This window comes from Stegodyphus dumicola, chromosome 4 (assembly GCF_044657685.1).
Source record: "Stegodyphus dumicola isolate Sdum_Otavi_A_Nest chromosome 4, ASM4465768v1".
Classification (NCBI taxonomy): Eukaryota; Metazoa; Arthropoda; class Arachnida; order Araneae; family Eresidae; genus Stegodyphus; species Stegodyphus dumicola.
The window spans coordinates 88,697,868-88,716,010 of NC_140771.1; the positions used below are offsets into that span (position 1 = coordinate 88,697,868).

Genomic DNA, 18,143 nt, shown 5'->3' on the forward strand with positions numbered 1-18,143 from the left:
TAAAATTACTTTAGAGCATATGCAATTAAAGTTACATATTAGGGCCAGAAATGTCCAGTTACATATAGGGATCAATTACAATTGTTCAGTTACTATACCAGTTACACAGAGACCAGACCAAACTGTTGCCAAATGATCATCAAATTTGCTGACATTTGGCAATTTATTGCCATACCTGGGGATTTAGTCATGAAAACCATCGCTAGGTTTTTGATATCTCACCAATTTGTAATTACTTTACTATTAAAGAGATTTGCCCCTGTAATCTTATTTTCAAAGTTTTAAATTTCTGGAGACTGTTCATGTTACATTATATAAAATCCGTAACATTCAATTTTCTTTCATACTGCAGTTTATTTTAATGGATGTGGATTGCTTATCTTATGATATATATATTATCTTATTATATATACACATATATATATGTTATTATATATGCATATGTATATATATATATATACATATCTGCCAACTTTTATGAATTTTTCAAAATTTTTACGAAAATGCGTTTGTTTTTACGATTTTACGATTGTAATCCGTTTTTTACGATTTTTTTCCTTTTTCAAGTGTTTTTAGTGATTCTTGTCGAAATTTTAGAATTTTTCGCCAATTCAGCGATTTTCGCCAATTGTATTGTGTTTTACTGCCAACTACCGACTACTTCGAATCCAGTAACCTGCAGTTTCTCCCAACTCGCCGCTTAACCAGCCAATCCAATGCGCTGAACTTGTTTCTCCCACTCTTTTCTTTGTGGGCGCCAGATTATTTTTTTCGCGTTCGCTTCAGCAGCAAGGGAATTACTCAGCAAGCGTGGATTGTCACATTCTTTTTTTTTTTTTTTTTGTTGTTTGCACGTGCTACGAATTTTCTTAATACGTCGTTACAAAATGAGTTCAAAAAAACCGTATTCTCAATATTTTCGGCCTGCCTACAAAGCCAAATTTCCAACAATTAAAGAATCCTTCAAAGGAAATAACTATGCATTTTGCAACGTGTGCGTGTGGGACTTCATAATAAGTCACGGTGGAAGAAGCGACATTGTGAAGCATGTTAAGTCTAAAAAGCATGAAGTTAATGCTTCGGCTTCGACAACGTCAAAGAAAGTGGATGATTTTTTTTTTCAAATTCGGCTACGAATTCGGATGCCGATGTCATTTTGGCAGAGTGTTTGTTTACTGCATTCCTCATCGAACACAACATGCCGCTAAGCGCTGCCGATCACGCCGGTCAACTTTTCAGACGGATGTTTCCCGACTCCAAGATTGCTCAGAAATATGCTTGTGCTTGCACGAAAACATCTTCTATTGTGAACGAAATTGCTTGCGATGCACAAAGTAAAACGATATTTGCACTCCAGAATTCAGCATTTTCGGTGTCAATCGATGGCAGCAACGTCAGCGATTGGAAGCTTTACCCCATCGTTGTCACATATTTCTGTGATGTTTCTAATGAAATGTAAACTCATCTTTTGTGTCTTCCATTGTTAAACGGAGACGCTACGGGGGAAAATATTGCCTCCTTGGTAATTAATGAGTTGAAACAACTTAACATCCCAATATCAAACTGCATTTCATTTGGTGCAGATAATGCTCATGTCATGGTGGGTGACAAAAAGGGTGTAGCCTCTTTCCTCAAAAAAGAACAAATGAATTAATTGTTATTGGATGCCCACTTAATTAATTTGGCAGCAGAAAAAGCTGCAGCTGCTTTACCATTAAATATTGACCAGCTTCTGATTGATGTGTTTTTCTATCTGGAAAAAAGTGTAAAAAGGAAAGAAAACCTAAAGAATTTCCAAGAACTGTGCTTTGGTGAAACGAGAAAAATTCTGAAACATGTATGCACGAGATGGTTATCCTTAGGCAGAGCACTAGGAAGGTTTATTGAACAGTGAGATGCATTGTTAAAATATTTCCACGAAAAGACCAAAACGAAACCACAGATCCCATCAAATTTGTCGACATATAAGATTCCGAAAACCAACTTTGCTTCTAATCAAAATGCTTTAAAAGGGAAAAGCCAACACACAGAATCAAACCCTTTAAAAAGAAAATGCTTAGAAGACTCCTCAAAGATCAACTTTGTTAAAGAAGTTTAAGGGAAGAAGAAAATCTTCTATTAGCCGGGAGGAAAGGATTTTCTATCTTCTTTCTTCAGATTTGAACAAAGCATATTGTAGTTTGGTGTTAAGTACCATTAAGATTTTTGAAAGTGTAAATACCCTTCTACAATCTGCTTCGCCAAAATCTCCCCTGCTTATTTAATTCTTAATGATCTTTTGAAAGAACTTTATACTAAGTTTGTAAAACCGTCCGTTGTGAAAAACAGTGTGTTGATTCGTATTGCCTATAATAGTTTGGCAAATCAAAAGGATCACAATGATCTTATAACTGGAAATCAAACCAGGGAACTTGTAAATTCTTTGAAAGATCATGAGAAAAAAGAATTTTTTCAATGTGTTAGAAAGTACTTTTCCTCAGCCTGTGATTACATTGTAAGGAAGTTTCCTTTGCAAAATAAAGTTCTTTTAAATGCTGAAGTGGCAAATCTGAAACAAATTGAAAATTCATCTTTTGAAAAGATTCGTTTTTTTATTGATAAATTTCCATTTTTGTTAACAATTAAAGAAAATGAATGCCATAACGATGTTTTAGATGAACTACAGAACCAATTTTCTGCTGCACAGTTTGAAGACTTTGCCAGTTCTGGACTTGATGTCCTCGTTGGTACCTTAAAAAGAATAAAAAGAGCTGATGGAACACCAAAATATGATAGACTAGCCAGAGTTTTATGTGCTATTCTCGTAATTCCACACAGTAATGCTGAGTGCGAGAGAGTCTTCAGTGTTGTGAAGAAAAACAAAACTATGTTTCGTTCTTCAATTTCACCAAAAACTCTAGAAAACATTTTAATTGCTAAATGTTATGAGGAAACTAATTGTTATGACAATTAGTTAACAATTAGTTTCCTCATAACCATTTCCAAAGAATTTTTGGCTAAAGCCAAAAGATGCACTCTAAATTCATTGCAATAATTTTTTTGTGTAACATTAAGTTCTTGTTTTATGTTTCCTAATAAATTTTTTAGTTACTACTTAATTGAGATTTACTAATGTAAGTACAATTTTCTTTTTTCTATTTGTATAAATTGTTATTTTTTTAATAACAAAGCATGATATTAATTCTTCGTGTTCTTCTGAATTTTGGAGAAATCTTCTGAATTTTTATCTTTAGAGGTTGGCAGGTATGCATATATATATATATATATATATATATATATATTGTGACTTTATTCATAAATGTATGAACATGAGGTAGGTTTTTCCGATTTAGTTTTATGTATCTAATGTCTGTGTGTATGTATTTATCACATTTATAGATATAAATATTTATTACTTCTTTATTCTAGATACCTAAAAGATTGTTACTAGCTCTTTCCTTACTTAAAAAAGAACTAGAATTAAGCAAACTGCAGCAAAAAATTGGAAGAGAGGTAAATAGTTTTCATCTTTATTTTCCTAGATTTTGTATTTTTGTGGTAATGGTAAAAATTTTAATTTTTCTTTTATTTGATTATAGGTTGAAGAAAAAGTTAAATCTATTCATAGGAAATATATGCTTCAAGAGCAGTTAAAAGCTATTAAAAAAGAATTAGGGCTGGAGAAGGATGACAAAGATGCCATTGAAGAAAAATTCCGGGAAAGGCTAAAGGTCAGCTTCTAATAAAGATATTATAAATATAATTTTTATAGTATAAATTATTAGTTTTATTAGTTATTAGTTAAATTATTAGTTAAAGTTAAAATAGTTTTATTATAAATATAAAAATTATATTTATAATGAAATATAATTAATTATAAATATAATTTTTTATTGTTCATAATTAAGTTTGTATTTGTTTGCTTACTGTTTGTATTAATAAATTTTCTTTCCTTTTGATTCAAACAATGCATTAGAAATAAAATCTGTTTATTAATGTTTTTTGCTTTTTCACAAAATAAATTAATTCATTTTCTCTTAATTAAAGGAGCTCACTGTCCCTGCAGCAGTTATGGAAGTTATAGATGAAGAACTCAATAAATTATCATTTCTAGATAATCATTCTTCTGAATTCAGGTGAGGGTAAAGAAAAGTGCTTCCCCTTCTTCTTATGCATAAACTTCAAGAGCAAAGTAATTTCCTTATAGGTAGTAAAAATGTTAAGATTGACTGCAAGGATATCTTTACTGGAAAATTTAACTAGTTATGTTTTAATCGTTGCTAAAAACATGATTTCTTGGTATTATGCTGTTGCATGTAATTTGATGTTGCAAAGCGATTGTTTGACAGAAGTTCCATATGCATCTATTTTATTTCATAATGAAGGAATATAGACTATACATGTTAAGTTTGTCTGTAGAAATGTGAATATATTGAATTGCATAAAAAAAATTGCTACATCCTCTAGACCAGCATTTCTTAAAATATATTCCATGGAACCCTGGCTTGAGATCATTCAAGAGTTCCAAGAAACTTAAATGCTTTTTTTTCATAATATTGAAGAAAGCAATTTACAAAAAGCAGCAACAAGTTGTGATGCCCTTGTCAAGACTCTTTTTGGTGTATAACAGCAGCCATGCACTGTAGAGTCACCCAGAATGCCAGTGTTAATGATTCCCTGGGTCATTTGTTTATTGATATGAGGCCCAGGAGTGCAGTGGGTCCAGTGTTTGATTCCCGGGCTGGGCAAGGTTTTTCCTACTCGGCTGGTTTGAAGCAATTAAAAGCAGTGACATTCAGTGGTGAACATTCTGCATTTGTACCATAAATATTAGTATAAATGTATATTTTTTCTTTTACTACTATATTTCAGAGTCCTAACTATTTGAAAGATTATTTTTTAAACAATATTTGATTCTAAATAAATGAACTAGTAATAATTTTCCTGTGCCCTGGTTAGTTTTAATTTGAATGAATTGTTTTCATACATTTCCATTAATTACATAAGAAAGAAATTTGTATTAGGCTAGCGATTAAAAAATCAAAATCATTGCTTTATTGTATGATTGTAAATAAAATTGTGCATTATTTCTTTACTGTTTAGGACTTTTTGGAATATTTTTTCAAATATGAAAGAATTTTTAGCTTTTTCAAAGTGTCATTTAAATCAAAACTCATATCCACTCAATAATTAGTACTCTCTTCAAATTAAAACACCTTTTACTCTAGTAGTTAAATATTATTACTGTTTTCTGATTTCCATGTAGTTTAATTTATATGTGAGTTAAAGGAAGAAAGAGCAAGGAAAAAATATTAATATTCTTTAGGACTTGCAACTTAAATTATTATTAAAATATAAGGCAATAATTGTTTTAATACTTATCAAAATTGTGTCCTTATATTTGACAATACACATTCTAAGAATTCTGCTCTACTTAAGTACCCGTAAAGGCCCGTCCACACGAGTACGCTCGAAACGTAGCTGACGAACGCGCTTTTACGTTACCAGCGTAAAAGCATCCAAATGAGTACGCTTGCGAAGAGTGCGTTTAACCAATAGAATTATTTTGCGCAAAAATCACGTGACGCTGTAATATAGCGTCAACAAAGCTGTATCTTATTACTTCGCTGTTCTTCTGTATGTTTGCGGCAAGTTGTCTGAATCAGATGATTTTTTTTATAGCTGAAACTTTACTATTATGTGCAATTATTAAGCAGAGGCAAAACCGCAAAAAATGGCAAGAATGGGTCCGAAAGATTTATTTAGAGCGACCTGTTCAAAGAGATTTTTTTTTTTTTTTTTTACTGCCTTGTTTGCGAAAGGAATATCTGGAATTATTAAATTCCTACTATTAGCTCACACTCTCCCTATATCTTGTTCAAATTTTCAGTACATAAAATGCTTTTTATTCATCCACTCAAGTTCAAATACAATTTTTTAAACTTGCAGTGAATGACACTTGATGTTAATACAGCTTTTTCAGATATTAAAATTTTTTTAATTTTTAATTTAAAAAAATTATGTTTGTATTTTTATTTATTTATTTATTTTTGTATTTTTAAACTTTTCTTTGTGGACCTAAGTAGGAATTGACTTAATTTTTTTTTTGGGGGGGGTATATTACTTGTTTTTTAATTCCTTCAGGATGAGTATCGACCAGTTTGACAGACTTGCAGATTCTATATCGTATGAAAATTAGGATTTATAAAATTGGTTTGGAATACAGTATATAAAGAGAATTAAATTACTTAATTCTCTTTATATACACCATCCACCATATAATAAAACCAACTTCATATTTTTTTTAACTCGCTGTCTTTTGTTTTTCTTTTTATTTATTTTTGAATTTAGAATGAGGTTCAAACTTTGGACAGTTTATGAGAAATTATGTGCATGATAAAATATGCAATAAAGTAAAAATAAAGAGAGAATTTATAGATGATATATGATAAAGAGATGCAGATATATTTTTACATAAGGATTTCTATTTGCACTGCACATTTTTAAACTAAATTAAAAACAATAATAATGATGAATAAAATAAGAAATAAAAACAATAATAATAGGTAAAATTAGAATATAATGATTCATGATTAAATATAAGAAACACGTTTCAAAATGAGAAAAGCTAACTGAATTATACCATCTACGGGGGAGGTTCGAACTTGCCACCTTTCCATTCCTCCGCCAACAAAGCAGCACGCTGTTTGTTGTTTGTGAAAAATAATGTAACAAGTAGAAGTCGCTGCAAAGGTCATTTAATTAAACTTAAATAAATGATTGCTGTATGACACAATTTGTAACTTTCCTCAAAAATTTCGTAATTGTATTTTATTGAATACTCTTTCACAGTCAACTGCTTTATTTTAGGAGTTATTATATTGCTGAAGTTAGTTTTTGGTATATTTAATGTTGGGATATTTATAGAGCTTTTTATTACACATGATATAAGCCAATATTTATAATAATTAAGGAGAATTTTGTAAGGCAGAAACTTTGATTTCGTAGAAACTGTAATTTATTTAGGCTCCTATTACTTACGGTGTTATAAATAGGTGAAGCATATGGATATACTGGTCGGATCATTCCTTTATAAGTATACAGTTTTCCCCTTTAATGAGAATTTTAAATTTATACTAATATGTACGGTTTGAGAAATCTGAAGATGGCGTGAAAACAATGCTGATTATTTTATTGCTGTATACAGTTATATTTCTAAGCAAAAACTCATCTCTGTGTGGCTCTGACGCCATATTGAAACTAAGCAAGAAGGTTTTCTGATTATGACACGTGATAAGAACTTGGTCGGCTATTGGCTATACGCGCGCGTCGTGGGCGTTCAAGCTGAACAGGAGCGCACTCAGTTTTACGTCTTCTGCGTCCTGCGAATTTACGCCGGCGTCGAAAAAGTTATGTCAACTACGTCGGGAGCGTCCTCGTGTGGACGGGCCTTAATATCTCATGTACTGTCCTTTCTGTAGCATTTTGATAAACTATTTTCCTGTAAAAATAATTCCTGCTTAAATAGTTTACATCTGTCAATAATACTTTTAATCTATGTTTACATTTAAATGCTATAGATTAATACATATTCAGTAACTAAATTTCTTGATAGTGGTAACATTTGTTGAAGTTGGGTGAATAAATTGTTCATTTTCAGATAATTTATAAATAACTTAATTAATATTTGTGAAGTTAATTAGACGAAAATACATGTTACTTAAAAAGATATATATATATATATATAAAGAAATATTCATATATATTTAAATTTTTTGTTTTTCGACATATGCAAACCTTTATTTTCTGTGCATTCACTATATTTTTCCAATAAGGTAATTTTCAGTCATTTAGCATATATCAGAATTTTTATGTAACAAATATGTATAAAATGAATAAAAAATACTTGCATTATTTTAATGTAATTTTAGCTAAACTTTTAATTCTTCATTCAGCCCACCGGTAAAGTCATAGAACACTGGAAGATCAGTCTGGCATTCGAATCCCAGCAAAAAGGCTTGCTGCATGAGCATTTTTGTGGTTTTCCCCATGTGTAATGTGTATACAAGCTAATTTCCCTTGTAAAGTCCTCCATGAAGGCATCCTGCCTCATAGCTTTAAGTGCTTTGACATAATTAAATAAACCAAACTAAACCTTAATTCTTCATTCTTAAATTTCCTTGACTTAACTAGTTGTCAAGCTGTTAAAGACTGCTGAATGCTGGTAGTTTTTTCTGGATTCTAACGCTGGTGAAGCTGTGCATTGTTGTTTTTCATGGTTTTTCCTATGTGTAACATGAATACTAACTAATTTCCCTTAGAAAGCCATCCACAGAGTCATCCCTCCTTTGGCAGTAGCCCTCATGGGCTTTTTCATATTCAAATAACCAAATCATCCTTTTGACTTCATGGATACAGTCTGCTGCTAATGCCATTCTCATCAATTTTAAATATTTAACCTTTTAAACACTTTTCATAAACATTGGTGAATATAGTGCTGTGTCCAGAGGCTATCATAGATCCCCTCAAAACTGGGGTGGAAGTAAAAGTCCAACCTCCTTGAGGCCCTGGCTATCATTCTTCCATGAAATACATGGACAAAAAAACAAAGACATTGGCCTATACAATAACATTATGACCCACAAACTTCAGGTTTCCTTTGCTATATCAAATAAAAAATCTGCTAAAATTGTACATTATTCTGCAAGTTTGAAAATATAATATATTATGTAAAAAGTGTACTACACTTCTACTTCAACTTTCTTCATTGAAAATATCATATATTGGCATTTATTTGTATGAAAGTAATAATGCAGTGGCTGAAACATTTTGTACTGCTTCATAAATATTAATAATTTTGTTCTTAAATGCATGAAAATATTAATGCTATGATTTTATTATTATTATTATTATTATTATTATTTATTTATTGCACAATTATAGTTTTTTTCAGTTACCAGAACACATTTTAGGCATTTTTTTAAAATTATTATCTTTGAAACCTACCTTAATTTGGTAAACAATCCATCTGATGAAATCAATTTTCATTAGTATAATTTTTCTTTCCATTATGCTTCATTTCTGGCTTTCTTGTATATATATATATATATATATATATATATATATATATAAATTGTAGAAAGCTCGCCTAAAAGTGGTTTTTCAAAAATTGTTATTACTGCTTTGCTTGATAAATTATATATATATATATATTGTTTAATTTTCTTCTTTGTTCAGTTAAAAATTAACAGACATATGAAGTAAATATTTATCTATTTCACACATGAACACAAAAGTTTTTACATCTGTATATTATTTGATTTTTAAGTTACAAAAAGCTGTCAAAGTAACAAGTACTGAATATCAACAAAAATGCCACACCCCTTAAACTATCAGAAGCTTGAAGGGCTGCTTTATTCACAATTAGAAAAGGTATATCCTTCTCATTTCTTTCTCCATGGGTGGCACACAGCATTTTGTACTTGGTTTCTGTTCTCAATAAGACATTTCCAGCATATTAACTACTTTAAAGAAATAAATAAGCAGGGAAAACTTCACTCTTGATTTAGCAATCTTAGGAATCCAGATATTTAATAACTCCAGCTGTGTCTTAGTGTTTTCGCCATTTCAACCTTGAGCTCAGATGTAATGAACCAAGCATGTTCTTTCTGACAAAAAAGAAATGTTGTTAAAATAGCAGAAATTAATGTGTAACTATATAATGTGTTAGAGTAGTGCATTATTTTCTGTCTTGGTTCATTACAGACTTTATGCTTTGGAGTAGGTATACTATTATTGTTTTGTACAGTTGAGAATGTCCACGTTTCCACAGATATGTTGAATTTGTGTAGAATGGGAACTCTTCATTTCAAAATAAGGAATGCATTCATATTTTTCCTAGGAATCCTGTCCAAGTTTAGTATTATTTAAAAATGAAGTTCCCCCCCCCCTCAATCACCAGAATGCCAGGGGATAAAGTGAGTCATATTTCTCATGTTGTTTGGCACTGAGGGCATTTAATACTTAGGTTATTGAGCATTTCAAATTGTAGTCTTGTTTCTTAGATACTGATGAACTAAATAAACTTTTGGAAACTTCCATGCATTTTGAATAAAGGCAATAAATGCCACATCATCATCTAATTTATTGTAAAGTAAAACCAACATAACACATAAGCAATAAAAGTAACATTAACACCATTTAGGCAAACAAAGTGTAGAAAGAGAATTATTAGTGCAGTGGTTTCAAAACTGTACACCACGGCTTCTTGGAGAGTTGCAGCCTGTTCAGAGGGACACTGAGAAATATTGTAAAAACTTCATAATTAGTTGAACCAAGCCATTTGGCCTCACTAAATAGAAAACAAAGTGAAAGAGATTTGTTTGTGTGTTTTGTTTTTACTTGAACCTGTATAAAAATAAAGTCACTGGCACAGAATATTCTTTGCGAACCCAAGCCATCAGTGCTGCTGTTTCTTGATTGCATCATATGATTACACTATAGATACGTCAAGGTTTGTAGACCCTTTGTGACAGATTTGGACTGTTCTAGAAGATGTTGCGGAAAGCATATAAGCAAGCTTTTTTGGCTCGATTCAGTTAGTCAATTTATAATCTAAGTGTAGTGAAATTCAGTGGTTCATGTAAATAAACGGTGATATAATTTAGTTCTATAGTTAGTGTTATATTACATCTTGTTTGTTGTCTTTGATAAATAATTTTGAGATTCTTTGCTCTTGTATCTTTGATGATGGACCAATTTTTGAACAGTAATAAACATAATAGTGCAGATAAAAAAAAAAAAAAGCACGTCTTCAACCAGTGGTACGATTGTGAAAAAATAAAAATACCTTAAGTATGATGATGATTATTTAAATTTTGGTTTTACATCAACATGATTAATGGTAAAGACAGACCACAATATGTATAGTGTATGAAAGTTTTAGAAATGGAGTGTATGCTTCTTCCAAGTAAATTGAAGTGTCATTTAGAAGCTAATCACCACAGCATGGTTGGCAAAACTTGTGATCTTTCTGCCAGGAAGTTAAAAGAACTGAAACAACAAAAAAGTACATTTTTTAAGACTGCATCAGTATCAAACAGCCATACTGTCGCAGAAGAATTTATTCTACCAGCTGCTATCATATGGTAAACATCATGATTGACGAGTCTGCTAGAAAGCTGCTTTTAAAACTGATTTTGTCCATTAACACAATTAATCAGAGAATACAACATGGAGGATATCAACAATCAATTAGTTCAAAAAATTAAAAAAGTGGAATTTGGATTACAGCTAAATGAGGCTACAGATAATAAGGATACTTATTTGATATGCTATGTATGTTTTATAGAGGTATTAAAGAAACCTGTTGTGTAAAAATATCAGTACAAGAGTGAAGGCTCAGAACTTGGTCAAGATTCTTTATACATTCATTTCTGAAAGTAATTTGAATTGGCCTAAGTGGTTGTTGTCTGCACTGATGGAGCTTTCTTCATGTCTGGCTGTTATGGAGGATTACAGGCACTTGTTTGAAGCTAATCACCAAATGTATTGTGGGCCCATTGGATTACTAATAGAAAAGCACTCGCATCAAAACATCTGAGTTCTGTACTCAATCAGCTGTTATAATGTGTGGTGACTGTGCTAAGTTTTATAAAATCTCATCCATGGAAAGCAAGGTTTAGAAAAAAAAAAAAAAAACTGTGATGATATGGGAAGCAGAAATACATCTTTGTTGTACTATAGCAGTGCACGATAGCTGTCTCATGATAATGATTTATCACATATTGCAGCAAGACATTTTTATTTTAAAAAGAAAGGATAGTATCCTTTTTACTGGTGCAAATTCTTTAATAAAACTGGCATATTTATGCATCATTTTTTAAAACCTCAATTGCCTTAGTTTCTCTCTTCATTGAAAAACATACATCTTTTGAAGTTGATGGAAGAATATCAGCTTTTGTATGGGGGAAAAAAAAACGGTGCAAACAGTGGCAAAGAAAATTGAATGAAGATGCTGGCAAAGATTGTTTTTTTTTTTTTTTTTTTTTTTAATATTGCAGCAGTTTTTGATGTCAAATGAATTTGATCTTTTTCAAGATATAAAAGCTATGTTTGAAGTGTAGATATCACAGCCAATTATCTGGTGTGAGAAATATTTTCAAAATGAAAATTCCGATGGGTTTGCATAGATTCAAGATCCATTTAACATTATTTAATATTTGCTTCTTCTGAATTTACTTCTGTGAAAGAAGAGAATCTTATCGAGTTATCTTGTGATAACAGTTTCAAAGCAAAATTTGGCAGCAGGAATTAGACAAAATTTTGGATATTTCAATAAAAGATGAATATCCCCTTCTGTGATAAGGTGATTTTAATTCCATTTTCAATGTCATATATGTGCAAAACTGAATTTTCAGTGGCTGCTGTAATAAAAAGCAAGTATAGAGCAAAAATCAATGTGGAAAAGATGGATTGTTGAGTTTAATTCCACAATTTGAGAAAATGGGTGGTGATATCTCATTATTTTAATGTTAACAAAGTAAACCTCCACCAAAAAAAAAAAAAAAAAAAAGTTCAATAATGAAGATATGCAAGTTTTATCTCCTACTAGCCACTACGCGGCCAGCTTTCGTCTGGCTTTTAAATGTACCAGAACAATGCCTAAAGGGAACACCAAACATTTAATTTAAAAACTGCACAGAATTTTACTCTGCAGAACAACTTTATCAAAAAAATCTGATGTGTACACCACATGACTCTCTTGTGCGGAATATTAAATTATATGCAATTTTTCTTGAATTTCATTTAAATTGATTGGATTGAATTAAATCTACTTCATCGACAGCGCATAAACCACAATAGAATAAATGCACTCTTTAAAATTAACTATATTTGTTTACTATAACGACACTGAATTTTCAGTGGCTGCTGTAATAAAAAGCAAGTATAGAGCAAAAATCAATGTGGAAAAGATGGATTGTTGAGTTTAATTCCACAATTTGAGAAAATGGGTGGTGATTTCTCATCCATCTCATTATTTTAATGTTAACAAAGTAAACCTCCACCAAAAAAAAAAAAAAAGTTCAATAATGAAGATATGCAAGTTTTATCTCCTACTAGCCACTACGCGGCCAGCTTTCGTCTGGCTTTTAAATGTACCAGAACAATGCCTAAAGGGAACACCAAACATTTAATTTAAAAACTGCACAGAATTTTACTCTGCAGAACAACTTTATCAAAAAAATCTGATGTGTACACCACATGACTCTCTTGTGCGGAATATTAAATTATATGCAATTTTTCTTGAATTTCGTTTAAATTGATTGGATTGAATTAAATCTACTTCGTCGACAGCGCATAAACCACAATAGAATAAATGCACTCTTTAAAATTAACTATATTTGTTTACTATAACGACACTGAATTTTCAGTGGCTGCTGTAATAAAAAGCAAGTATAGAGCAAAAATCAATGTGGAAAAGATGGATTGTTGAGTTTAATTCCACAATTTGAGAAAATGGGTGGTGATTTCTCATCCATCTCATTATTTTAATGTTAACAAAGTAAACCTCCACCAAAAAAAAAAAAAAAGTTCAATAATGAAGATATGCAAGTTTTATCTCCTACTAGCCACTACGCGGCCAGCTTTCGTCTGGCTTTTAAATGTACCAGAACAATGCCTAAAGGGAACACCAAACATTTAATTTAAAAACTGCACAGAATTTTACTCTGCAGAACAACTTTATCAAAAAAATCTGATGTGTACACCACATGGCTCTCTTGTGCGGAATATTAAATTATATGCAATTTTTCTTGAATTTCGTTTAAATTGATTGGATTGAATTAAATCTACTTCGTCGACAGCGCGTAAACCACAATAGAATAAATGCACTCTTTAAAATTAACTATATTTGTTTACTATAACGACACTCTGAATGCACAAAATTTATATCATTTGAAGAATAATCTTATCATTGCCACATGTTATATTCAAATACTATAATAAAGCTAGAATGATGTATAAAAGAAATTAAGCAAACAAAACAAAAAAGAAACAGTTTTTCACAGACGATTGAGTATTTCTCATTCAATTAATTCAGTTCTCACTTCGCGAGAAGGCAAAAATACATAAAAACTCAAAATATCTATATTAAAAATTACGAAGTAAATATTAAACACTTATTTCCTCGAAAAAATTCCAGAAAGGATTAAGCCTGATTTAATTCGCAATAATAAATGAAGGCGTTATTTTTGTTTTTGCGAAGCTTAGTTTCTCTAGATTGGCAACAAATCTACAATTCTGCTGTTTCAAATGTAAACAAATATGTCTGCCATGTTATGTAAAACTTAGCTGCACTTAAACAGCTTTTAAATTGTTGATAATTGTACAATTATTGCTTCCAGAATTACGAAAGGCATAAAAACCTTAACCTGAAGATAAGAACAATATACAAGGGCAATCCCCCAAAAAAAAAAGGTCTCCTGTTTTTTGGGGATGTACAGAAAGTTTTAATATGGTTGTTGGCAACACTGTTGTGAGTGGTGCCTTCTCCGCTACCACATAAGCACGCAGGCGCTTCGCTAGGATGCTCAATCTTGGCTTGGCAGCCATTCGAAATGGAACTCCCGATAAACGTTGCCGCCAAATGCGAAGTGCGCGCAGTTATTCGATTTTTGAACGCAAAAGACATTAAACTGGTTGAATTTCACCGCCTATTGACGGAAGTGTATGGACAGTCATGCATGGATGTCAAAAACGTTCGCAAGTGGTGTAGAGAGTTTACAGCAGGTCGTACTGAAATTCATGACAAAGAAAGGAGCGGGAGGCCGTCAGTTGCCGACGAGACAATAACGAAAGTTCTCTGCATTTTGGTTCCTGAGGTTTCCAGAAGTACCATCCACAGGATTTTAACGGAAAAGTTGCAATATTGGAAGGTGTGTGCAAGATGGGTGACGCATATGCTGACAGAAGACCACAAACGGCAACGGGTTGATTCATTCCGCGAATTTCTTCGCCGCTATGGAGACGAAAAGGACAACTTCTTGGACTCGATTGATGCTTCCTGAGGGCATGGCGGCAAGCTGGTATGACATGGGCATTGTAAAACTGCCACAGCGTCTACAAAAATGCATCGAGCGAAATGGCGATTATGTTGAAAAATAAAGCATTCTTCAATCTTTAAAGTGATGTAGCAATTATAGAAAATAAACGGTTCTTTGTATATCTAAAAATATAGGACACCTTTTTTTTGGGATTGCCCTCGTAATTCAATCATTTTTAAAGCAAAAAATGTTCAATTTACAAACATATAAGAGTAAAGAAACTGAGATCACTGTGCCGAGTAACAGAGTGGATATATATATATAAATACAGTCAAAAGTCTTTAATCCGGACTCGTCGGGACTTCGGCGATTCCGGATTATCGATTTTTCCGGATTATAGATCATCAGTTTAAATCTGGTAAGATGGCATGCAGAAATTATAAAATTAAAAATATCAAACCGTAACTTATAAAATAATGAGCAATTATGATCTAAAGGGTATCAAAATTTACCAAAAAAGAAGCCTAATATTTATTTGTTTACTTTATTAAACATTTCTTTCAACGCGCGGATGCGTAAAGCATACCTTACGCATAGCCGAAATTAGAAAATTGCAACCAGAAAACTATTTGATTTGTATTCGTGATATTTATAATGACGACGAATTTGATTTAAATCATATCAAAGACGGAGTACACCGAAATTAAATACTACATTTAGTAAGGAATTATAAGCCGAATAAAATAAAAACATCTACCCTGAAGATAACGATAGTGTTGACAAATCAACTTCCAGTTCATTGCGCGCCGCGACGTCCCCCCCCCCCCGCGCAGAGCAGCGTGAAATTGATAAACAGATTTCGGAACGGTTAGATAAACAAAGAATATGCCTTTATCCATTTTTTGTAGCAATTCGTTTTTTGTTTGATGGACATCGAAACATACTTTCGTTTTCTAGATCCTTTGGGAGCTTCAGCATCGGAAATTTTATTTGACATAATCGAAAGTTCAAGCTTACTTTTAGAAAATTGCTCTTACAGTCTGCAAAAAATAATAAGCCGGATCCAATTCGAAGATTAAAGAACAACGCAATCATCAACATTAATTGAAATAGATAATTAGATAATTTTAGCTTATATATTAAACGCGCATGCGAAAACGTATTCTGCACTTGCGCAGACGCATATGCGCAGTGGTAAATGTCTTGCGCGCATGAGTAAAACGCCTATGCGCATGCTTCAGTGCGGCGCATGCGCAGAAAGATTTTAGCTTTGAGGTCCGGATTATAGATCATTCTGGATTATGGGTGTCCGAATTAACGACTTTTGACTGTATAGTATTTATATACGTTTGGTGTGGCTGATTGCAACCAAAATACGAGGTGCACATCTACATGTTATAGCAGTCCTATATACAAAATTTCAACGTTCTGAGGCTACTCGTTTTCGAGTCATGCGAGATACGTACGTACGTACATACATACGTTCGTATAGATGCCACGAAAAATTCTCTTCATAATTAATTTTAAAGCAGTTTTATAAGTTTTTTGGAGGAAACGAGTCTTTTATTCTGTCCTTACGTACAGATATCATGCAAAAACATCGTTAAATTGCATTCGATAGTGGTCAAAATGAATATTTTTGTTGAAATATGCTGGCTGAAACTTTTCGCGATTACAATACTTCCTTTTTACTTCGTACAAGGAATTAAAAATGGGGGGGGGAACAGAAATTTCAATAAAAATGTGTTATATATAAAAAAAATTAGAATGAAGTAAGCAATATCCCTTAACACAAATATGAATTATCCTAATAAATAAATTAACCAACTTCCCATTGCAAAATCATAAGAATTCAAATGATAAAAAGGAAGTTAAGAACTTTGTTTCCTAAAAGAAATCATGCAAAACTTTTTATATAATTAAAATGTAATATAAAAACATTACAATGAAATAAGCAATAAATCCCATATTTTCAAGAGAAAACAGTCAGCAGTCCAGTATCCAAAGCAATAAATGAAAAACTGTTGCCAAAACCACATTTCTAAAAGAATGAAACTATCATCAGAAAGCAATAACCAATCAAAATTGTGCTTTGTGGATGGCATAATTCAAAATATATAAATCTCTTTGTTATTACCTAAAAAATAGAGAAAGAAAAAAAGGAAATTCTTTCTTTTGTGCCTTGCAAGACAGATGCGCATTGGAATAAGAAGATTGCAATGTGCGTGTTGCATGTCCGAAAATCAAAAGAAAATAAGCAATCTTTTATCTCATATTTTCAACAGTTAGCAGTCCAGTATACAAAGCATTGAATGAAAAACTGTTGCCAAAACCACATTTCTAAAAGAATGAAACTATTCAAAATGATGCAATTTCATCAAAAAAGATAAAATTTTAAAAAATCTGATTCGAATTTAGAAAAAAATCGCTTTGAGGTACACTGGCTCTTGTCTAGATGCACCTACGTACCAAATTTCGTAGGCATGGGTCTATTAACTTACACGCAACACGAACAAAAGGCACACACACACTCTTTCTTTTATTATATGTAGAGATGATTATTCATACTTATGCCATGGAAGAATTTTAATTGAAAAAAAAGCAGCCCAATTCAGGAAAGTTTGGGAAGCATTAGTACATTTTGATTTGAATGCTTTGAAATGAGTCTCGGCAACACAACTAAGAATACTTTTTGCTGAAATTGAAAATTTTGAGCAACATGTATTATTTCATGCTTAGGGCTTAAACTGAAGGACTGTAGAAAAGAACATGTAGACATTTTGTACTTCAACTGTCAAATTCATAAAATAGTTCCTTCTTATTGCAGTGTTAATTTTAAATTAATTGAAAGCCTTTATTATTGTTTTCCTTAAAAAAAAAAAAATAATTTCCTGAGTAAGTGTTGCCAACTTTCACTTCGTAACATCTATAAATGTAACGTTTTAGTTTATTGATCACTAACTAATATGTAATAGTTGCCAACCACATTCCATAAATTTGTTTTATTTTAAATATGATATACTTACAAAAAAATATTATTCAAAACCTTTGGTTTCAATTTTTTGATCATGTATTTTACTGTGCAGAGATATGAAGTTATTTCATCTATTGCTGGATTAT

At 31.6% G+C, this 18,143-nt stretch overlaps 1 protein-coding gene across 2 annotated transcripts in view; it reads left to right on the plus strand.

The window, feature by feature from the left end:
- The window catches only part of Lon (lon protease homolog, mitochondrial), a 105,590-nt gene that overhangs the window by 41,746 nt on the left and 45,701 nt on the right, over positions 1 to 18,143 (plus strand). For both annotated transcript variants that reach the window (XM_085815185.1, XM_085815186.1), the window contains exons 8-10: positions 3,409 to 3,492; positions 3,579 to 3,710; positions 4,027 to 4,115. In XM_085815185.1, the coding sequence (XP_085671311.1) occupies positions 3,409 to 3,492; positions 3,579 to 3,710; positions 4,027 to 4,115 (305 nt within the window). The remainder of the gene's footprint in view (positions 1 to 3,408; positions 3,493 to 3,578; positions 3,711 to 4,026; positions 4,116 to 18,143) is intronic.